General features: G+C 31.2%; 2 protein-coding genes across 9 annotated transcripts; one reads left to right on the plus strand and one right to left on the minus strand.

Moving 5' to 3' along the window:
* The first annotated feature begins 11197 nt into the window (after nt 1–11197).
* LOC112797955 (phosphatidylinositol 4-kinase gamma 7) lies at nt 11198–15341 on the plus strand. 4 transcript variants are annotated; one of them, XM_025841076.3, is made up of 4 exons: nt 11215–11462; nt 11676–11749; nt 12888–12946; nt 13048–15341. In XM_025841076.3, exon 4 carries the CDS (start codon nt 13183–13185, stop codon nt 15061–15063), a length of 1881 nt encoding a protein of 626 aa, XP_025696861.1. In that variant the 5' UTR covers nt 11215–11462; nt 11676–11749; nt 12888–12946; nt 13048–13182; the 3' UTR covers nt 15064–15341. The 4 variants fall into 4 exon arrangements, with proteins under 4 accessions (XP_072092323.1, XP_025696861.1, XP_072092325.1 ...); XM_072236224.1 differs by having other exon boundaries at nt 13205–15341; XM_072236222.1 differs by having other exon boundaries at nt 11198–11462; nt 12888–15341.
* A 226-nt stretch (nt 15342–15567) lies between these two features.
* LOC112797956 (calcium/calmodulin-regulated receptor-like kinase 2) lies at nt 15568–19337 on the minus strand. 5 transcript variants are annotated; one of them, XM_025841084.3, is made up of 8 exons: nt 18878–19332; nt 18081–18419; nt 17663–17816; nt 17429–17555; nt 17155–17237; nt 17004–17075; nt 16434–16637; nt 15568–16197 (listed from the first exon to the last, which is right to left on the minus strand). In XM_025841084.3, the coding sequence occupies exons 2-8, from the start codon at nt 18407–18409 to the stop codon at nt 15892–15894; spliced, it is 1275 nt and encodes a 424-aa protein (XP_025696869.1). In that variant the 5' UTR covers nt 18410–18419; nt 18878–19332; the 3' UTR covers nt 15568–15891. The 5 variants fall into 5 exon arrangements, with proteins under 5 accessions (XP_025696869.1, XP_025696868.1, XP_025696870.1 ...); XM_025841083.3 differs by having other exon boundaries at nt 18081–18467; nt 18878–19309; XM_025841085.3 differs by having other exon boundaries at nt 18081–18434; nt 18878–19243.
* Nucleotides 19338–24764: the final 5427 nt, after the last annotated feature.

A 24764-nucleotide genomic window follows, 5' to 3' on the forward strand; every position in this document is an offset into this window, starting at 1 on the left:
TTGAAAGGTTCTTATTTTTTTTATGATGATGCTTGATTTAAATGTAGAAGGGTGTTGTTAGGGATGAGAATAAAACCATAATAGATGGGTATTGTATTGAAAATGGCTTTGACTATGTCTTTTGATAAATTTTTTAGGAATAAAATTTTGTGCTTTTAATTTATAGATATAATAAACTTCTAACTGAATAAAAAAGATTAAAAATTTATAATTTAGTGTGAGAAATTGTTTCTAAATTTATTTTAATGTATTATAGAATAGAATTAAGTTAAAATTTATTAAAGTAATCTATTGAGTATATACATAATTATATAAATAAAAATTATATTAAATAAGTTAAATATGTACACATACTAGTTATGTATATTAAATATATGTAAAAGTAAATATATAAATAGATGAAAAGATAAAAAAAATTAATTAACTTGAGGCGTTGAGGAGAACATTTTTTTTTAATATTGACCAATTAGGTGAGTTTAATTCAAAAGTGAGTCCATCATTGATTTAACGTCTGTTGTGGGAGCGTCATCTGATACGCAAGATAACGGCACCGCTATTATGTAATATCTTACCACACATAATTTTATTTTTAAGCCGTAAAATAGAGGTGGTGTAATATTACGAGCTCTAAAACAAAATATATACATAATATTATCTGAAAGCGAGTAACATATAAGGAGCCTTGAAAAATGGATAAAATAAAATCGTAAAATAAAAAGCGCAACGCTCAAGAAACGAGATTACTTGTGTGCTAAGTAACCTAAAGATCATAGGTGTAACTAAACAAAAGAGAGAATAAAGAATCAAGAATACAGAATAACTAGCTCCTAACTCAGCCTACGAAACCAAGGCTGGTTGAAAAATATTTACATACATGTATACATATCCCAAAATATCCAAAATAGAAAGGTAAAATCTTAACTCTCCTTAAACCTCTAAGAAGGACAAAATAAACAAGTTTCTTGGAGAGAAAGCTAAGTACATATATACATAAACTGAACAACAAAAGAACCCAGGAACTACTCCGCTTCAGAAGTCCAGACGCCTAGCGAGGTGCCTCTCGACCTGTATCTGAAAACAACAACACAGTATAGGGTGAGAACCGGAGGTTCTCAGCATGGTAAAGGTATCACGCACAAAATATATAAGGTCCTGGGAATGCCAAAGGCAATCCTAGAATGCCAACACTCAGATTATAAGACTTAAGTTACTAAACAGAAGCCACAAAGGGGTAGGTGTTCTAAGGAATTCCAAACTCAACTTAAACCTAACTTTAACACTAAACCTATCCACCTTTTCTCCGCTCCTCCATCACCAATGATTTAGCAAAGACAAACAAACAGACAAGTTCAAGCACAAGTAGAAGGCAGGTAGTGCAAGTAACAAGTATAACAATTAGCATAATATATATTCAGTTAGGCAATCTCAAGTAATGCATAGCAGACAAAACAAACAGAATACACATGATGTATGCCTGTCCTATAGCTGATGAGGCTTATCTGTCAGTTATCAAGCCAACCTGACAAGTCTGAAACCCTTGAACTATCCCTCGTCGCGCATCCCCACGAGTCCATGCATACCTTTTTCTCATTTCATTCATAATTTATATATTCATACATTCATATATAACTTACTCAATGGGGATATCCATTTCCGGAAATTTATACGTGTCCGGTTACCCTTACGACATAGGGTTAACTGAGTATCGAATCTCAACCTGGAACATGTGGTAGCAAGCCACGGTTCTGTACCCAAGAAAACTCGTATCTCAGATAACATTAAATTCATAAGCCATATAATTCATCATGTTTATCTCTTTTTTTCATCCCCAAGTTACCTCAATTTCCTAGCTTCAACTAACTACTAGGCTTAGTATTATATTTTATAACTAAAAGGATGAGAATAGAGGTTTAGAAGTCGGAAATTTGATTTTAAAACACAAAATCCAGCTTTGCAGAAAACAGGGGCCATGCGTACGCGTGGGCATGCGCAAGCCCTGCTCGCGTACGCGAGAATTACAACCCTAAAGGGTTGGTCGCGTCGCTAGCAACTGGTCGCATACGCAAATCCCCGGTCACGCGCACGCGTACACGTGGGCATGAAAAGTCATCACTTGCACACGCGAGAACCCCAACCCGAAAGGGTTGGTTGCGTCGCGAGCAGCTGAACATGTACGCAAATGCCGGATCACGCGTACACGTGAGCGTACGTTTTTTCAAAAATTTGCATAAGTCTGAAAAGCTGCAGAATTTCAATCTTTTTAATCCCAACTTCCGACGCGCATAGCGTTTCTGTTTTAAATAATTTTTCATATGTTCTTCGAACGGCGTAAACTTTACGGACCCAATTTTCATACAAAACAAGTTTGAAATCATTTGGAGGTCTAGAAGCCAAGTTATGGGTCGCCAAAGTTCAGCCAAAAACCAAATTTCACAAAAACTTCAAAACCTCATTTTCTTCTTAAAACTCATTCCAACCCAACTCATCCTACTTATAATCATCAATATAACATACCTTTAACAATATCACAACAATTTTTACAATTCTACCATTTCTCAACTCAACAACATCTCATTTCAACCTTTCAAAACATCAATAGAATATCATTTCACTTGTTCAACAGACATATCCATACGCATAACATCATCAATTCATCATTCTTGGTTCATTCAACAAGCACCCCAATTCATGTCACACTTCTTACCAAAATCACTAATCATTAAGTACATTCATACGTTCCAACCTAATATATGGTCATCTAGCCTAAGTTTTCACAAAACATGACATATTAAATACGCGAAATGTAAATCATACCTTGATCGATTTTCACGTATTAACCAAGGCAACCCACTTAGGCAAAGAGGGCAAGGCTTCAATCACCAAAATTCAACTCTAACACCCACCAAGCTCTCAAATCAAGCTTCCAATGATTCCAAGGTCTCCATATCATGCATTCATACACCTAACACATATATATCACATATTATCACATATACCCAACAACTCAATATCCAACATAATCAAAACAAGAAATAGTTAGGGTTTAGAATTCTTATTGTGTCCACGGACTAAATGAACTAAATCCGTCATGCTCCACAAGTTAAATTGAACCTAGAGTACCAAATTAAACAAAATCTCAACAGGGAGTTCTTACCAATTTTCGAAATTCAAGGAGTAGAGAAACTGGGGTAAAATTGAAGTTTACATATGAAATTGATCCGATAGAATTGTAGAGCTCAATGCGCTGGACACGTAGCCACAAGCAGTGCGACGATCGGAGCTTGGATGAAGAAGTTATGGTAGATTGATGTTATGGTGAGAGTTTGGAAGCTCTCCTCTTTCCTTGGTTGTTCAGCGTTCTTCTTTGCTGAATGGGGAAGGAGATGAGTTTCGGCTCATTTAAGTGATAAGTCCGATTGGACCCACAAATTCGGTTTAGATTTGGTTAAATTGGTTTGGTCTATTCGGTTTAATTTTAGGCCAATTTTTTTAAAATTAATGTCAAAATTTTCGTTTTAAAGAGTTTTATCCTATTTGAATATAAAATTTTATTTTTAACTTTTCTTATTAAAATTTAATTTATTAACTAATTATTTACTAATTTAGCGGAATTTATACGTTACATACAAAATATCAGCCACGTTTTGATCAAGATGTCAGTGACGTTTTGCTCTGCATATTTGACATCTAGTTTGCTTCTCTCTTTCTCTTGCATTGACCCAGCCAACAGAAGTAATCTCGTGTCTCCATCCTCATTTCTCATTTTTCGGTTGCTTTCAATTCTTCAGCAACAACAACAAATCACTTCTAAAAATACTTGTTCCTCACCCCACTATTGACGAAAATTTCGCCGGGACAAGAAGAGAAGCTTTCCATTCTACTCTTATATTTGACCAAGATAAGCTGTGGTTACTTTATTTCTTGGGGTGGTAGTTATTATTATTATTAATTTGTTTTAAGCTGAAAATAATATAGAAAACATAGTTAATAATTTTTTAATATTATTATGTTGTTGTTTCAATACTAAATAAATAGAATACTTGTTAGTTAATTAAAAATAATAAAAAATATATTTTTGTTGTTAAGTGTTAGTCTTACTGTCTTAGTTAATTGTTGTTAGGATATATTATTAATTAATTATTAGTATATATTTTAATAATTTTAGTTTTATTTGAAATCATTTTTTCAACAACAGATTTATTTGTTTAATAAATATTTGTTAGTATATGTTTTATAGTAGTTTAGGTTTGAAAAATTTATTAAAATATATTAGCCTTGGTTATTATTAAAGATTAGTTTAGTTATTTTAGTTTTTTTTGAAATATGTAATAATAAAACTGAATACTTTTTAATATTTTAATTATTTATTTAAAAAACAGAATTGATATTATTAATTCTTAGCATATATTTTTACTAATTTTAATTTTATTTGTAAGGTTTTAAAAAAAGGAAAATAGTATTATTAGTATTTAATAATAAAACTGGATTTTTTTAGTATTTTAATTATTTATTAAAAAACAGAATTAATGTTATTAATTGTTAGCATATATTGTTACTAATTTTAGTTTTTATCAAGAATGTGTTTAAAAAAATAATTATTACTATTAATGTTTACGGTATATTTTTAATAAATTATCGTTTATGTTAAATATTTAATAATAAAACTGATTTTGTCGTAGTATTCTAATTATTTATTAACGAATATAATTAATGATATTAATTGTTAGCATATGCCTTCTAGCAATTTTATTTTTATTTCTAAAAATAGAAAATTATAATTATTAATATTAATGTTTAGGGGTTTTTCTAATAGATTATTATTTATTTAAAATATTTATTAATACAACATATTTTTTAGTATTTTAATTGTTTATTATTAATTTATACTATATGTTTTTAAATAATGATCGTAAAAGATTAACCACCAGAAAAGGAGTCATAATTATCATTAATAATTTTATAATTATCATTAATAATTCGTATATTTTTATTGTAAAATTAAAGATGTAGATGAAAAAACTTGATATTACATATACAATCGAACATATATCAAAATATCTTCAAATCTTTCATATATTATTGAAAGAGAAACAACAATAATATATAAATTTTCACATAAATAAATCACACTTTTATATATATCATACAAATCTAATAATTATAATATATTTTTACACTAACATAATCCTTCATTTAATACATTCAATATATTCATCCACAAAAAAATTCATTCAGCATATATAACTCAAACTACTAAAGAGTTAAGAGCTCTCTCAACATCCAAAAATAAAGAACCACTTCATGTTGTTCTCTTCTATTCTTTTAAAAGTGTTTTTCAGGATAACACAAATATTATTTTTATAGTTAGTTTTATATTTTTTTTATTTATGTCAATATAAAACGTCAATAACGTTTTCATCATTTTTCTAGCAAAATATTACTGTCGTTTTGATCAACTTCAACTTTAAAATTTGTGTAATACGCAAAACGGCACTGTCGTTTTTAGTTTTATAATTTTAAAAAACAAAAAAAATTCCTTTAACACAAAACAGCTTTGCCGTTTTTCTTTTAAATTATTAAAAACTTAAGATGCACCAAACGATGGTGACCTTTTATGTGTGTTCTGACGATAAAAAAAATTATGCAAAAATAACTTTAAAAAACACCTATCTCCCTACAATATTGAAAAAAATCAGCCTGTTGAGGAGTTGAAATTTGATAGAGAAGTATTTCATTTTCAAAGGAAGTAACCTGCATAATCTATGTAGGAAGGGTGTGGGGCCTCCCATATCTTTTTTTATTTTTTTGGTTTGTACCAAAATATTCATTAGGCCAGAAATTTAATGACTAATCCCTGAGGTACTGCAGAGACACACAAAGTGGACGACTCTTCCAAGCAAACAAGCTCCATTCCCATCTCCGAGTGAATATCGAACTCGGGAGAGATGGTTAAGAGACACAGACCCTCATCTATCTGTCCCAACTTGTGTTGGTGGGACCTCCCATATCTGAATCAAAGAGATTATGCTGGTTGGTAAGGGCTAGTAAATTAAAGGATCTTATTTATTGCTCAACACCGTAACACAGTTCTCTGCAGTGTTTATTTTTCATTAAAATCAAATCAAATCAATGGCGAATATGGTTTGAGATATGAAAGCACGCAACATTTTTTTGTTTCATTTGAGGGTACTTTTCTTAATGGGATGAAATGAAAAAGACCTTTTATTCCTTGCAATTTTTGTCTATATAATTATAAATTATTTGAGCCAAAGAGAAAATTACTAAAATGTTAAACTTTATCAAAATCAAAAGTTTTATAATTACAAAAATAAAAATATTATTTATATATTAAAATTAGTTATAATATATTATATAATATTTATTTTATATTTTAATATATTTTTTATATTAATAATTAATCTTAATATACGCATAACATCATTATTAAAAAATTCATTGGAATTAGCCTACGCCGCATAGCAGCTGCATTCGAATAACCAATCCTATGTCCCTATCCATAACTTGATTAAATATAAATTGGACGTACATATATATGGATAAGTAGATATTGACAAGTTAGTGTCACGAGATTATGGAAGAAGAAGAGCGGGGAGGGATTAAGTATGTTCTGTATTCTTTTAAGATGTTTTATGCTTTCATTTTCTTTAATACTATGGAATCAAATTATAATTGATTGTGGGTGCTAAGAAATAATTAATTAAAACATCAACCAAAAACCGCAACCTCATATCTATTATATAATGCACCAATATAATTTATTTGGATTGATCGAATAATCAACTCACTCGTTCGCTTAAATAAGTGTTGAGAATTTGAATTTAATTTTATACATGCAATAATTTATTGAATAACAATAGATCCTTAGATAAAATTTAGATCTACAATAAATTAATTTTTAATTTCCCAAATTAAAAAATATCGTGAACAATATATATAGCACCAAACTATGTTGGTGCATTATATATTACTAGTTTTTTTTAGATTTTTTGATAGTTCTGATAATCGTTTTAGTATATTTATATATATTACAGTTATATTTTTACATTTTTGGTAAGACTCTGAAGATAATTGATATCAGAGCTAAGTAAAAACTTGATTCTAAAAGCTAGAAGAGAGAATATTCATATCATATCTTATTATTAATCTGTTATTTGAACCTGCGTTTAAATAATATTGGATCGATCTTTATTATCCATCCAAGCATCCTTTTTAAAGATAGTGTAGTGGTAAGAATTATTCATACGTTGAGAACTCAAATAGTCATTCTAGTAATAAATCTTACTTGAAGACAATAAAATTATTGGTTACTTCGGATGGTTTCCGTAACATGAACCTTTAAATAATTAGCGCATATATATATATATATAATTTCATAGATTATAAAAATAATAAAAATATTATAACTACCTAATACAAAAATTTAACAATTTAACTAGTGTTTATAAACTAAAATAGCAAATTAGAGAAAATAACAAAAAATTATAAAAAACTAGAATAGCAAAACAAGAATAATAAATTAAGAATTACAATCAAATAAACTAAGACTTAAAAACAAGGGATAAATTTAAAAGAAATTCTTGGATTTTAGAAAAAAGTTAGAGCTCGTTTTTTAGAATTTAAGGTCTTAAATTCTAAAAAAAATGAATGTGAATGTTATAGTGTTTTCTTTTTTTATTCATCTTGACTTCCAAATACTATTAGATACAAATGTTGGGTTCTTAGAAAACTGAAAACATAGATGAATGTGCTTCATTAATCAAGGCATATGGATTGATATCTTGTACGCAAGAAAAGCTTGCGCACACGAGATTCTCGTTCATGCGACAAACTTCTGTTTGTACGAGATTTTCGAGTTAGAGCTCTTTTTTCTAAAATTTAAGATCCTAAATCCTAAAAAAAAGGAAAAATGAGTGTGCATATGTTATAGTGTCTTTTTTTTTTCTTTTATATTGGCTTCTAAATATCATTAGATATAGATGTTGGTCCTTAAGTAACGTTTGTTTTAAGGTACTAGGATAGAAATTGGGAGATTGAGACACAGTATCATATTTATTGGCTCAAAGACTGATATTAAAATTTCTGTTTTTATTTCCAAATTTTCAATATTTCAGTACCTCCAAAAAGTAGGAACACAAGGGACTGAAATTTTTAGAGATGGATACTAAAACTTTAATAACATTTTATACCTAAAATACCCTCATTTTAATTAATTAATTCCAATTTTATCCTTTGTACAAATTAAATTAGAGTTTTATTCTTATTTCAATTTCTATCTCTCATTTTGCACCAAACAAAATACTAAAATAAAATTTTAATCTCTATCTCTTAGTCTTTATCTCTCAATTTCAGTCTTTCAGTCTCTGTCTATCTACTAAATACTACCTTAAAGAGCCTAAAACATAGATAGATATGCTTCATTATATTAATCAAGGCACGCAGATTGATCTCGTGCACGCAAGAAAAACTTGAGCACACGAGATTCTCGTTCATGCGAGAAAATTCCGTTTCTACGAAATTCTCGCTTACACACACATATACATTTTTATCTTTCCGTAATTTTGTTAATAATTTTTATCAACAATTAATGATGTAAAATATTAATTGACAGCATATATAACATCTAATATATATGGGTGGTAAACGGACCAAAATCCGTTGGCTGGTTTGCGTAACCCGCCAAAAAAAGTGGGTTGAGCTAAAAAATTGGGATCGCCAAATATTAAAAGTCCGCCTAATCCGCACCGCTCAAACCGCGAGCTTTGGTGGGCTTTGGCGGGGCAGAGCGAGTTTCCCTACCGGGCTTAGAATTTTTTTAACAAGGGGTATTTTTACAATTTTTTTTTTTACCAAAATCTAACTTTTCCCAACCCAACTTACAAAAAAATGAAGATGAAAATTGAGTATTTTGGATTATATTTATTTTGTTTTAAAGACAATATTTATAATTATATTTTGGATTATGTTTATTTTACTTTGGGAACAATATTTATAATTATGTTTTGGATGAAAACTTGGTTTATAATTATATTTATTAGATATTTATAATTACAAAGACTTTAATGTTTGTGAATATAAAAATTATAATTTTTTTATACTTTTAAAAATTATAATAGTTAAAAGTAAAAAATATGAGAGATTTTTTTATATCTTTATATATATTATTTAATAGCTAAAAGTAAAAAAAGAGTTTATTTGGCGATCTAAGCCATTAGATAAGCGGGTTAAAATTTTAGAACCGCCTCATTAAGCGGGGCAGAGCGGACCAGCCCGCCAAAGAACGAACTTCCCCACTTGCCACCTCTACTAATATGTCTAATTGGTACTAAAAATATATGCATAAAATTTTTTTGATTTAATCGCTATGTTATATTGAGATTATAATTTATATAAGAAAACAATTAAATTAATAAATTTTCATAAATATATATGACCAACATTCAATTAAATATGTTAAATGTTATATATGTTGATATTCTATATCATTAATTATTGATAAAAATTATTAATGAAAAAATTAAAAAACAAAAATATTTAATATGCAACTCTCTTAGGGCCAATTTCATTCATAAAATTTTTGAAAGAATCATCCATCTTGCAAGGGTTAATTTAACCAATAATATATATATATATATATATATATATATATATATATATATATATATATATATATATATATATATAGGCAGAGCTAGAAATTTGTTTAGAATGAACCAACATAAAAAATATAAATTAAAATTAAAATGTACAAATTATTAGTTTGGAGGGAAGAGGGAATTGGCCCCCTTTTCCATCAACTCGTGTGTATGTATTTGTTTATATTGTTGGTGGAACAAAATAGCTTTGACAACGTGACTTTCGATCAAAAAAGTTCGATGGAGGGTCTGTTCGATCGAGGTTGAGATTAATTTTAAAAGTTGATGAATGTGGTATATAAGACGATTATCAAGTATGTATTTGATAGAAATAATTATCTTTGAGACTGCATTGAGATCGACACATGACAGCATGAAATTTGTTAAAAGTGCTTATAAATAAAATAACAAGGATGAATAAAGGATTAAAGATTTATTTCAGAAATACTCGCACACAAATCTCACATACCTATCAATTTTCTGAGACCTAATTTTTTAAGAATTTTAGTATTTTATAATCATTAATTGGTCATTAATAATATTTTTAATAATATGAAATTACATCTAAATTTTAATAATAAAAAATCACTTATTTTTATTTTAATAGTTAAGTACTGATAAAAAAAATATAAAAATTACTGGCTTGATGAACTTTTTCATCTTTTTTAGTAGATTTCCTTCCAGTTCTTTTTATTGTTCTTTGCAATTCCACATTTTATATTTATGCAATTTTTATTCGTTTCTCTTTCATTTATTGTAAAGTGTTTTTTAAATTTATCAAGTAAAGTTATTTTATTTTATTTTGATTATACAAAGTTTTTGTCTTTTTTTTATTATTATAAAATAAAAATTTTGATACACATAAAATTAGTATTTATAAAAAGGAGTATATTTTACTTTCAAATACTTAGATATTGAACCACTTTAATTATTTGCAATCGTCAACGTCACCTTTGTATCTGATTGTTAAATAATCTGCTTAACACAGACGCATATATATATATATATTGAAAGTGATTTACTAAAAATTTGATTTTTAAATTTTTAAACCATTACACCAAATTTAAATGAACAGACCTTGGATTATTTGTAGGGATTGAGTGAGTAATTGAATTACTACATAACGGGAAACCTCATTGATTTTTTTTTAAAAAAAAAAAAGAAAAAAGAAAAATGACACATCCATTTCAACTTCTTCCACGTGCCCTAGGTACGGCGCATTCATCCCCACGTGTCCTGTATTTGATGAGTGATGACGGCATCACGCCCATGTCTCAAACGAAAAAAAATATATATATATACACAAACTTCTATATATGGAAATTTATAACGAAGGAAACTCGATTAAATGTGTTGTAATTAAGAAATATTTAATGTAATAAAAATTAAAATAATAATTAAACTATAAAAAAATTCTAATAATTCTAAAAAGTTTCAAAATGATTTATTATAGCAAATATTATTAGATAACAACTTCAAGGCAAATGTTATTCATAAAGCATAATTTTTTGGGGATAAAAAGGATAATTAGTTTTCAACGAAGTAATGCAATTATAATTTTTCTCATTATTTTGTTTCTTAAAAAAATTAATTTATTTACCTACGTATTAGTAGTGTATAAATATACGAGAATTAGTTAAACCCCAAAGGCCGTACTATCCCGCTTCGCTCGTCACTGAGAAAAAGAGAGAAACAAAAAAATAACAGAACAAATCCGCAAAGCGGGACAGTACCGAACTCTCCTCCACCGTCCACGGCGGTGCCTCCGCCTTACGCGCCGCCGCTCCTTCCCGGATCTCATCCTCTGCGGTCAGTTCCACTTTTTCCTTACTAACTCTTCCGCACCTTTTTGCTCTCTCATATTCATCGATTAAATTTTGGAACCGAGATCGTTTTTATTTATTTATTTTTTTAATTTTCTGAGGAATCGAACAGTTTTGGAATTTTTGCAGTCTGATTCCTCTTTTTCTAAATTTCCGAAATTGTGATTTAGTGTTTAACTTTTTAGTTTTCTTTTGATAGTGATTAAAGCTGTCGAATTCAACGATGTCCTGTGAGATTTGTGGTGCGTTGGCTCTTTCACGAGGTTGAAGGAGGCAAGTATCTTATCCATTTTCATTTCTTTTTCTCGTTTTGAATTTCATAGTAATGATAGTATTGTGTTAATTCATATTCGATTAAATTTTACATTAATGTTTATTAATCATTTTTTACTCTCCTGATCAGTGATGTTTGTCTTGCTTTCTAGAGCTTTATGTGATATCTATAATATGATATAATAATAATATAATATATCCGATCAATATGTGTTATCTAATTAGTTTGTTATTATTGTTGGATTAGTGTGTACACGAAAGCGCGTTGTATTGTGTAATTACGTTTTTGTGGTATGGTGGATCCATGCACGAAGATGACGACTGACACTATCATTTTTCTATAGAAAATGATGATCCAAATCCAAGTTGCATGTTGCAATCAAAATTTTCAGTTTCACATGAATTATAGGTTGTGGACTTCGATTAGGATATAAAAGTGTGAATGAATTTGCCTAGGTGCTAGGATCAAGGACAGGTTGCCTTTTTTTCATTTATATTATGATGGTTGGTTTGTCTTTAGTGATTGGTTAGGGTAGTTAGAACCTATAGTTTCCCAATTAATTAAGGTGTTGAATAATGCCTGTGAAGTTCCGTTCTTTTGGGTCAATTCATATGAGAAAAAGTAAGGAAGAATAAATTATTTTTTATGGTGTGGTTGAGATTAGGTCGAGCAAGGCAAGTGAGAGAAAATTAAACCTGTTGCAAGTAAAAATTAAATCTTTCCAGGTTAAATGCCTTAATTGAGTTATATCACTCGTGGCTTGTTATATCAGGATAGATTACATGCTTTTTTGACTTTTCATATTACATGCTTTTTTGACTTTTCATATACAACATTAGTGCTTACAGTCACTTTTATATGTTTGTTTGTTAATCTCTGTGGTAATATATCTAGGTGGCTACTCCAATGAAGATTTAATGATTATCATCATGTGAAGATACATCATTTTGACCATTGGATGATAGATTGTAGGGCTTGATTTGATTTGAAGTAAAAGTGTTACTTTTATTTAAAATGTTGCTAAATAAATAAGTTACACTTTTTGAACAAGGATCATCATGAGAAGATGTTTTTGCCATCTTCATGGGAGTAGTTGCCATATATCTATGTAGTGATTTGTTTTTCTTTTTCAATTAGCTTGTTTATCAGGTGTCATCTTGAATGTAACTCTGGTTGAGTGGAATCTGTTTTACCAAGTAAGCTTTTCAAGATTATGTGATAAACTTTTGAGGCTTTTTGGGTTTTACAGAGCTGACTATGTTATTTTATGGTAAAATATCTTCTTTGCAACATCAAGTGCCAGCATTTGAGTTTGGCGTTTGCTTGAGAGAGAAACTCTCTGCCACTGCCGCCTCTGCTGCTGGCGTTGAAGTCTTCCCCTTCTCCTTTTCTTTACACGTGTCCTGATTTGGACACTCGTTTATGTGCCGACATGGCTGTTGCAACCTTCACAGGACCTCCTAAGGGTGAGTGTTGTGGGAATAAGAACATGGAAAAAAAGCCCTCCTGGCGGAGACGAGTATTTGTACAGACTGAAACTGGTTGTGTTTTGGGGATGGAGTTAGATAGAAGTGACAATGCCCATACTGTGAAGAGGAAGTTGCAGATTGCACTCAATGTCCCAACCGAGGAAAGCTCACTTATATGTGGAGACATGATCTTGAAAAATGATTTAAGTGTTGTTAGAAATGATTCTCCGCTTCTTCTCACGAGGAACTTCTTACACCGGAGTTCATCTAGCCCTTGCCTTTCACCAACTGGTAGGGATCTTCAGCAAAAAGATCGGAGTAGAGAAATTGAGATTATAGGCTGTGCAGAAATATCTTCTGAAACAAGACAGCTGGTCAAGGATATTATAAGTGCAATAAAAATGGGCATTGAACCAATTCCCATTCAAAGTGGATTGGGAGGTGCATACTATTTTAGGAACTGCGATGGGGAAAATGCTGCTATTGTCAAACCAACAGATGAGGAGCCTTATGCACCAAACAATCCAAAAGGTTTTGTTGGCAACGCCCTTGGCCAACCAGGACTGAAACGTTCAGTGAGGGTTGGGGAGACAGGCTTAAGAGAAGTTGCAGCTTACCTTCTGGACCATGATCATTTTGCTAATGTTCCTTCTACTGCCCTTGTGAAGGTGACACATCCTATTTTTAACATTAATGACCGGGTCAATGGTAATATGCATCCTAACAAGAAGCAAATAAGCAAGATTGCATCACTGCAGCAGTACATTCCTCATGATTTTGATGCAAGTGATCATGGAACTTCTAGTTTCCCTGTTGCTGCTGTTCATAGGATTGGGATTTTAGATATTCGGATTTTAAATACGGACAGACATGCAGGAAACCTTCTTGTCAGGAAGCTTGAAGGTCTTGGAAGATTTGATCAAGTAGAGCTCGTTCCCATTGATCATGGTCTTTGCCTCCCTGAAAATCTGGAAGATCCATATTTTGAGTGGATCCATTGGCCTCAGGCTTCAATTCCCTTCTCAGATGATGAGCTCAACTACATACATAATTTAGACCCATTTCGTGATTCAGACATGCTGAGAATGGAGCTGCCCATGATTCGAGAAGCTTGTTTGCGGGTTTTGGTTCTCTGCACCATATTCCTTAAGGAAGCAGCCGCCTTTGGCCTTTGTCTTGCTGAGATTGGTGACATGATGAGTCGGGAATTTCAGGGTCATGATGAAGAGCCCAGTGAGCTTGAGCTTATATGTATTGAAGCAAAGAAACTATTAGAGCAGGAAGAGTTTACTTCTTTCGAGGCAGAAGTAGGAGATAAAGAGGCGACTCAGTTCCAATTAGATTGTGAGGATCAGAGTTTTGACTTCAATGCGAATGAAGAGAAACTGACTGGCATGCCATTTTTCCCATTTGGATCAAGAAGTAGAAATGGCAGAAACCCACTCTCTAAGCTAGAGGAAAATGTGATGGAGGATGAGGCCGTGAATGAAGAGGAGACAACCTTAGGTGCAGATAAATGTACAGGCCCTGCAGGAAATTTGGTACCTAACATTTCGATGCTGTCAATGTCCATGAAAAGCGCGGGAATGGATGGGAAAAGTTGGCAGCACTCGGGTACAAAGCAAAAAGGTGGTTTTTTGGCTGGTACATCATCTGGGAACATGAGTTTGAATGAGTTGCCTGCGACCTCTAGCTTCGTGAAGGTGACAGATATGGATGAAGAGGAGTGGAACCAGTTTCTTGAGAATTTTCAGAGGTTGTTGATCCCAGCTTTTGATAATTGCAAACGAGGGAATGGGGGTAAGAAGCAGAGACAGAGGCTAGGAACGTCATGCCAGTTTTAGCCTTATCTTCATCAATCAAACATGGAATGAAACTATGGAGTCTTTGCATAATGCAGAGGCTTAGCACAAAGCAGGATTTTCGAGGTGTGTGATAATTATATGAAGACTGTCAGGTATATAAGCTTTTCGATCAGCAAATAGAAGCGAGACCTTACTTTCCCAATGTGTGTGAAGAACATGTCCTTTTTATAGTGTTTTTTTCCAGTTTATGTTCACTGGTTAGCATGTTAAATAAATCTGTTCATGTTATGTTCCTAATAAAACTATCTTGTGTGCTTTGTCTGCTTTTTTTATTTTGATGAATTTTTCATTCCATCCTTGTGGCATACGAATCTTGTCAAAAACCAATCTGTTATTTAACAAGAGGAATGTTGGACTTCGAATCTTCGTTGCCTTAAAAGTGTTTCCTGAGCTTTGTTGTGATCTGGTTTCGGTGGGTTAATTGATGTTGAACGCATGTAACATCATAACTAATAAGGTTATATACATATAAAGTATCTAATATGTAACTCAAACATCATTTCAAAATCTATATCATGAAAATGCCAAAAACGATTTACAAGACCCTTTTTTTCCACATAACCTGAAACAAGAGCAAGGTAATGCTTGGTTTGAAGGTAAAAAATAAAAATGGGGATAATCTACTCCTTATATTAAAATTGTCAACAAAATACTGCACATATTAAAAATTGAAAATTCTTTTCCATGTATTCAAGTTGGTAGTAGTTGATTCATTAATTCCATACCACCCCATCAACTTTGGTTATGACAGGGCTATAGAAGTCCTAAAAACTATTACTGAACCTAAGTGCTACCTCAATTATGGTTTCATCTACCTTCTCTTTGGTTCATGGTGGTGGCTATCCTACTTAACTCAACTTGTTGATCCTCTATCCTACTCAAAGTTCTTGAGTAGTTACTGCTTGCAAATGACATGGTGTCTTCCTTCACAAGGCGCCTTTGCTTAATCATCATTATACCTTGTGATATTTCACCAATAGAGGGTCTTTTCCTAGGTGATTTATGCAAACATTTGTGAGCAATTTTGGCTAGCTTCCTTACTTCTTCAAGGTTGCATTTCCCCACAAGTTGTGTCTCAATAATCCCATCTATGCCATCATAGTCCATTGCAGCCTTCCATTAAAAAGAGAAATGAAGGTTAAGTTGCATCAATTTTTTCTATGATTTTACTTCTCTCAATTTGTGGATATTAAGAGGTATGGTGTGATAATATTCCTTAACCTTATTATGGGAGGTCAGTGTAATATATCAGAAAAATCATTATTAGGTCTACACAGATTCATAACAATTCTAGCACAGAAGATTTCAAGATGATGATGCATCGGCTATCTAAAGCAAGAACAACTTACAAGGTTGATGTATTCCATCAAATTTTGATGGGGGTGGATGGCAGTAATGAGCTCAAAGATTATTATACCAAAACTGTAAATGTCACTCTTCATTGTGAACTTGCTTGTGGAGATGTATGCTGGATCCATATAGCCATATGTGCCTTTAAGGCCAGATTTGTGGTCATCAAATACCTCTTCCTTTGATAGCCCAAAATCAGCCACCTACATAATTTCACAACCTATTACTTATATGTCAATCAATGCATATGATCATACACTATTAGGGATTTGAGTATTATCAGGTGCCCAGAGTTCCACATCAGATAGTATGAGATGCTTGATGTTGTATTTAAAAAAAGCGATTCTTCTCTCAAAAGCTGGTTTTTAAGATATGGTTTCTCAGTTTCCTTAGATACTTAATTCACATATCTATTATGAACCATATATTACCAGGAATTGATGACCATGCTTGATTTGACATTGTATGAAGGTGTTAAGACAATGAATTTTCAAAGAGACATTCTTGCAAGAACATGAATCTAACACATTATATTTAAGCACACTCACAGGGAGATACAATTGGCTTACCTTAGCTCTCATGGAGTGATCTAGAAGTATGTTGGCCGATTTCAAATCGCGATGTATCACTGGTGGGACTGCCTGTTCCATGCAAGTTCATATTAACCAAATGCAGTTCTTAGGGGGAAATATAATAATAAAATAAAATATTTGAACATACTCCTTCATGAAGGTATTGTATTCCATGTGAAATATCAACAGCAATCTGCAGCCTGTCATCCCAACTTAGATCCTTGTCTTCATCTAAATGCATGCATAGCATCAATTAGACTCAACAAAGATTCAAGAAAACTTCATTTGCATGATGAAATTGGTTAAAGTTAGAAAGAAAAACTTGTATTAATGATTGTGGACTGCTAAATATACATGTAAAAGGAAAAAAGTTATTTTCTGTCTGTTTGAAGCAACTATCATCTAACATTTTTTCCACTTACCATATAAAAGGTTTGATAAACTTCCATTACTCATGAATTCATAAACCAACATACGCTGTCCTTTATCTACACAGTATCCTAACAAGTTCACAAGATTCCGATGATGCAGTCTTCCTAGCAGAAGTACCTGCACGAAATCAAACACGTCTGCGTAAACCACGGACGGCATATACAAATTAAATCATATTTGATTGAAGCATAACTATGGATTTTGAAGGTTATTAGCATATTCACCTCTGTCTGGAACTCTTTCTCTCCTTGTTTGGAGTTGGGAGCAAGCATCTTCACAGCTACCACCTCTCCTGTAGCCATTGTGGCTTTATAAACTGTGCCAAATGATCCTTCTCCTAATGTATTTGTGAAATTCTTTGTGGCCTTTTGAATTTCTCTGCAACAATTACATGTGCAATTCTAAGTCCTTTTCCTTACAAACATGCAATGTGGTTGTTTCTACATATACCAAAGCTTCACCATAAAGGTGGCTTAGAAACTAGATTTTATTTGTATGCACTGATAGTACAAAAAGTTTTACACAGACATCCAATGTTGTATTGTCACATTAACAGACACCATATAAATATAAAAAAGAAACATGGTTTATAACAGAAAAATTTGGAAGCAATCCAAAAGAGAAAAGAATCATGTTGCTTACTTGTAAGAGTACTTCAGAATTCCAGAAGCAGGGGAAACTGGATCCTTAGTTTGATGATTCCACCAACTGAAATAATTTGTCTTCCTTTGTAGATTATCTGATCCTGAAATGGCTATGGAACTTGTGAGAGAAGCACTAATTTCAGTGCTTGCTCCCAATCCATTTGTTCTTATTGGAAGAGTTGTTGAACCAGGATCATTTGCAGATCTTATGAGTCGAATGCGCTTCTTGTACCACCTCGCGGCGAAGAATGTGGCGCAAGCTATGAGAACTCCAAGGGCCACACCAACAGTGACACATATGATGACTAAATCAGCTTGCTTAACCATTCTATGATCTCTATGAAAATTTCATCTTGCAGAAAATTAGCACAAGATCAAAGGTTCACTGTCACAGTTAACATAACACATTTTTTATGTAGAAAAGTTTATTCAATTCTTCATCTAGCAAGAACTCACACTAAATTGAATTAGATGATTCATAAATTCAAAGGAAATCATCATAATTGCATAATATTAATATATTATACACAAACCCTTCATGATTAGCAGCAGGAACCTTCATAGTGGCTGGTAAATCTTTTCATCATCATGTATACTTACTATTCATAAATTATACATCAATTATCAGATTGCCAAATTTCCAAACTATAAACATAACCTTCCAATTAGAAATACAGGAAACAAAAATTGTCCCTCTTATCGTTAAAACTCAGAAACCAAGCCAAATCAAGATTGATTCAACAACAGTCATATGTTTTTTTCCAAACCAAGACATATTATGACATATGGCCATACCTTAATCAGCAGAAGACAGAGACCCCATCATAGAAAAGAGAGATTTTTTTTTGTTACTTTTGTTGCTTGTTCAGATCCTGAGGTGAACTTGAACCTTGTGTTGATTAATTCTTTGTAGTTGTAATTGGTCTTGGCGAGTTTAAGGTGCAAAGTCAATGATGTCATGCATCATAGACCAATCCAACTGAGTTGAAGAGAATAGTAGAAAATTATGTAACATGAAAAACTGAAAACACAACATGATGTTGGAACCTTTAAGGAAAAGGAAGGTGTCTAAGTTGGAGGCTTATGTATGTTGTTAGGAGCGTACAAGAAAGAAACGATAGTAAGTGAGAAAACGCGGATTTGGTAAGTGCAAATGAAACTGTTCAATTATAGTGTGCATGATACCATAGACATTGTTGAATGTTGATCAGGTTCAACTGTTCCAAGTTGGTGCGTGTGCTTTGATTTTTTTGTTGGTTTCAACTTTTGAAAAAAGACATGGCTATAATTGATTATGTGCAACCAAATTCGGTTGATTTAGTAGTTAGTTCACTAGTCCACTTAATTAAGTGTGAGAATTTGAATCTCATCTTATGCACGTAATAATTATTGGATAGCGACAAACTTTTAAATAAAGTTCCAGTTAGCGACGGATTAGTTTTTGACTTATTGGGTCAAAGGATAATAAGGAACTAAAATAATAAAAATATTATAATTGATTATTTAATTACGAAATTGTCTAATTTTTAAGGTGTTTTATTATTATTGTTATTATTATTAAATTTGGTTGTATATGAAAAGAAAAATTGAAAATTAACATTCAATAACTATATATCCAGAAAAAAAAATACCAAATCAGATCAATGATACATGAAGAATATCAAATTGATTCTTATTATATATTCATAATAATAATAATAATAATAATTTATTATATACTATGATTAATATTATTATAATTATTAGAATTGTTATTGTAATACTAATATCAAAATTAATTATTGAAAACAATTTTTTGTCATAAGAATTTCTATTTAGATAAATGAGGCAGCCAGTGATTGGGGCCCATTTCCCTGTAGAATCAGTCCTTGACTTATTTAATTTTAGTATTTTTGTCGTATGTTGTATTGCATATGCATGTTGCTTTTACTCGCATTACACTGTTAATATATGATAACGACTTCGTCTACTTTAATTTTTAGCTGCTCTTGAGGATGTAGATGTCTATCTTTTATACTAATGTATTATGTATTATAATCTATAATAACTCTCACTAAGAAAAAAAGATTAAGAAAAAGTCTAAACAAGAGCAGTACATCGAAGAACGAAGATGCTACATGTTATTTAAATTTAAATATTTTAATATATTTTGATAATATTACTTTTTTTTAAAAGTAAGAGTTTAACACTCAAGTGGAGCATTGTAATCAGTTACAAGAGCCATAAAATTATAAAAGCATAACAATTCTTATGTCATCTTCGCCATAGCCATCAACAATATGAGTTATTTACAGCATTATTCCTTAGCACATGAGAATGATTGCTCCACATAGTCACTAATTCCTGTTGTCTTACACTGAAATATGACATCGTTTCTACGTAGCCAGATAATCTATATAACTAAGAAGAACTCAACTAGTCAATTCTTGCGCCTCTCTTTTCTCATTGACACGGATCTCCAACTTTTAAAGTACTCTTCCAGCGTACCAGGGACAATCCATGTCTGTCCAAACACCGATATCCAAACACACGACACCTGCCAAGAGTACTCACATGTAATAAATAAATATTGTATATTTTCAACATCTTTCTTGCACAGTACACACATCACATCATTCTGTTGCAGGATTCCCAGTCTACTTAGTCGGTCCTTTGTGTTGACCCGACTTACCAAAGCAAACCACGCAAACAACTCCACACGAGGCGGAACTAGACCTTTCCATATCTTCTTAGCGAACCTGAATCTCAGAAGCTCGTCATCCAAAGTCTCTTCCTGCAAAACCTGGACAAACGAATTAGTAGAATAAACGCCCTCCTTATCAAATTTCCACACCACTCTGTCTTGCACATCCATTATCAGTCTAACAGATTGCAAGACATTGAGCAGTTGGTTCAGTGTATCTGTCTCCCATTGTCTCAGTTCTCTTCTCCACTGTAAGTGTCAAACCCACTATATCTCATCCCAAAATCCACAATCCCCAATTTCTGATCCTCTTTAGTTTGAAATCAAGAAGAGTCTCGAAAAGGAGTCTTTAAGCTTTCCCATCTGCAGCCATGTATCCTCCCAAAATCTGGTGGATCTTCCATCCTCACTTCCATGGCCAATCCATCAATCATTTTCTACTTGACATGTTGCTCTCTTATTTGCACTTGACATATGTCTTTCCATAGTTCCCCCTCTTCGATAATATCTGAGTTGACAACAAGTGATTTAGTTTCAAACTATTGCATGAGTATACAACCTTCTTCCATAGAGAACATTCCTCCTTAGAGGATCGCCACCACCATTTAAACAGTAAAGCCGAATTACGGACCACCGCATCACCCACCCCCAATCCTCCTAACTTCTTCGGTGTCTGTACCAATTCCCACTTTATAAGGGCCATACCAGATCGACAATCATCCTTCCCCCAAAAAAACCTCCTCTACAAGTATATAATTCTTTGAGCAACCGCATTAGGCATCGTGTAAATTATCGACTTAATAAGAACCAACTTACCATCCTTATTAAGTATTTTTTTTAAAATATTCAGTTTTTGTTTAATTTTTAAATTTAATTAATTAATTTAATAATTTTTTAAATTTAAACTTTATTTTAATAAACAATAATTTTTTTAGATTTATTTTTAATTTATATACAAGTATTATCGTATTTAATTTAATCTATTTACATAATAATATAATTGATTGAAGCTTCTATATAATGAATAAGGTATTAACCTACCAATAAAACTAAATATAAAAATGGAGATGATCAAATACCAATGAAAAACACTTTTTTTTTTTGGTGGTGGTTCAATTCAATCACATATGTGGTGCTGAAGACAGTAATTGAGGTACAATGGAAACTCCACAAATTTTCCGATGATGAAAAAATTCTCTCTAGAACTCGATACTATTCTATCCGTGATTTAAAAGTTTTTTAACTCAAATTTTATCGGCTGTATTCTAAGGTTGCATTCCTGACCCGATTCTAAACAAATTAATATTTTTAAATCAAACATAATATTTAATTATTTTATAGTTCATACACATATTAATGAATCAAAAAATATAAAATTAAGTCAGTATTAAAATTAAAAAAACAAAATTATAATAAAATTTATGTTAAATTACGGAAAAAAAATAAAAATTATATCTCCATCAAATTTATTACATATGTATAATAAATTTTAACTACATACTATAATATATTAGGAGTTCGATTAAATTAGAGGCGGAGTTACATGGAGAAAAATGGGGGTAATGACTCCCTTAATTTTAATTTTTTACATGTAAATTTTAGTTTAACCCTCTTAAAATTTTATTTTAATATTATTTTATTATGTAAATATTTTGGCCCCCTCTAATATTTCATCTAACTCCAACCCTGAATTAAACTGAATAGGATTAGGCCTAAACTTACATCCGACTCTTTCCGTGGTTCAACCCTCTTCACTCTTTGTAACAACCATCCTTCATTTTTTTTTCATCTCTCTTTTTTTTAAAATGAAAGATAAAAAAAAAAGTCCATTGTTAATGTTGATCGGAAAAATATTTTCGATAAAAGTAAATGGCTCAAAGTGGTAAATCGGTCGAAGACATGAGCAGTATTCGAAAAGACATACGCGTAAGCATTGGATGGAGGTTCTCGACACGGATTCGATTGTAAGGTCTTTTCGGTAAATCGAGCAAGTCCAATCGAACAAGATACTCGAAATCAGATATTCGAAATAAGTTATTCGAATAAGTGATTTGAATAATTATGGTAGTGGAGAAGTTAGGGGCTTCTATCACGCGAGAAAATCATAGGAAATGTTTAATGTTTAAGCGGGAACGGTTACCAAGGAGAACGTATTCAAGGTTGCGATATTGTAATTAATTGTAATTAATTGACCGTTACCAAAAGTAGATTATAAATACTAGGAAGTCTTAAGGAATAAAGATTGGAACTTTTACTCAAAAAAACACTCAAACACACTCACATCCCAGAGAATTCCTGAATCTGCAATCGAATAACTTTTTTATAGGGTTCCTTCCATATTTTCATTCTTTCAATTTATCTTTCTATAAACTTTACTTTTCAAGTAAATTTATTTTCCAAGTATTCTTTATCTTCATTGTCCAATTTACATTTTTGCATTTTAGTTTTTCATATCAAAACCCTTTGACCTAGTCGAAGGCATTTTATTGCTTTTTTAAAGTTAATCGTAATAATCCTTTTTGGTTCAGTGTATTTTCTTTCCAAAAACTTTGTTTCTTTATTTCTTTTATTGATTTACAAATTTTAATTTATCTTTTATTCCAATACCCGTCTAATGGAATACACTTTGATGCATTTTTAGAAAATTGGTACCTGTAAAGAGGAGTAGGTTTTGCTCCCAAACCACTAGATATCGAACCACCATCGATTTGCTAAAAATCGACAAAACAATTAATTGTTACACTCTTAACTCTACGTGCTATGGATCAAGTTGCCAACTCTATTCAAATAGGTTAGGTCGAGTTAGATACTTCCGAACATAATTACTATTTTCAGTTCATCTTAAAAATTATTATATTTCCTTGAGAATAGTATTCTACAAATTGAATTGTCAATTTTATCCAAATAAATTAAATCAAATTAAATAGCTGCCGACATAATTAATATTTTCAACCATCTTAAAAATCATTATATTCCCTTGAAAATAATGTCCATTTGTGAAAAACCAATTTTCTCTTAAAAAGGTATGCATTGGACACTATGTTGTCAATATATATTAGACCAAACAAGAATTTTTTGTTTTTTTTTTTTTTCAATTAGGGTATAAATAAATGACATAAAACTATAGTTGTCTTTTTTTTTAATCATGTTACTTTGAATAGACATACTATTATAATGTAAACTTGTACTATTTAGCTTTCGCAACTATTCCACTAGTACCTATTTAATTTACAAGAGTAGTATAACAAACAATTAACTATTAGAATGGAAATTATCAACAATAGTTAAACAGGGACTTTGAATGGGTCAGCATTCGACAAAGGAGGACGACCTCCAATTAATAATGATCCACGAGTAAAATAAGAGTAATATTTATAAGGAATTCTACCCTTCAAGTTCTTTTTTTTTTTTAAAGATATAAAAATTAGAAAAATATATATATAATATATTTTGAGGCGGATATTTCACATTGTATTTATAGCGTATTAGAAATTATTAGAAAAAAATTCAACCAGATTTATGCCAAATTTAACGAAATTTCTTTATATAATCTGGATTGAATATCTTGTTGTTTAATTAGGCCCAAAAAATTGAATACATTTGAAAAATACTTTAAATATAGTTAGAATATTGAACAGTAACAAAGTATAAAGAAATTATAAAGTTGTCAAAAAAAAATGAATTTGTCAAATATTATCCTATAATAGTTATTACTTTTTCTTGATATTTTTTTCTTTTTTTGGGTGTGTTTAGCTCGTCTTATAATTTAAATAAGAATTCGTCCGTACATCCTAAAAAGTATTACTAACCTTTGATCGCTTTGTTAATCACTTTTTTTAACAATCTAATCTTAATCGAGAAATTGTATTGAATTCTGGGTTATTGACGAGAATTCAATAGTTTGTTCGACTATGGCGGCTACATATGACAAAATGGTAATTAGGTATTCTTTATGAAAAATATTTCACATATCCTCTTACAGAATAATTTTACCCAGGT

This window comes from Arachis hypogaea, chromosome 4, assembly GCF_003086295.3.
Source record: "Arachis hypogaea cultivar Tifrunner chromosome 4, arahy.Tifrunner.gnm2.J5K5, whole genome shotgun sequence".
Lineage (NCBI taxonomy): Eukaryota > Viridiplantae > Streptophyta > Magnoliopsida > Fabales > Fabaceae > Arachis > Arachis hypogaea.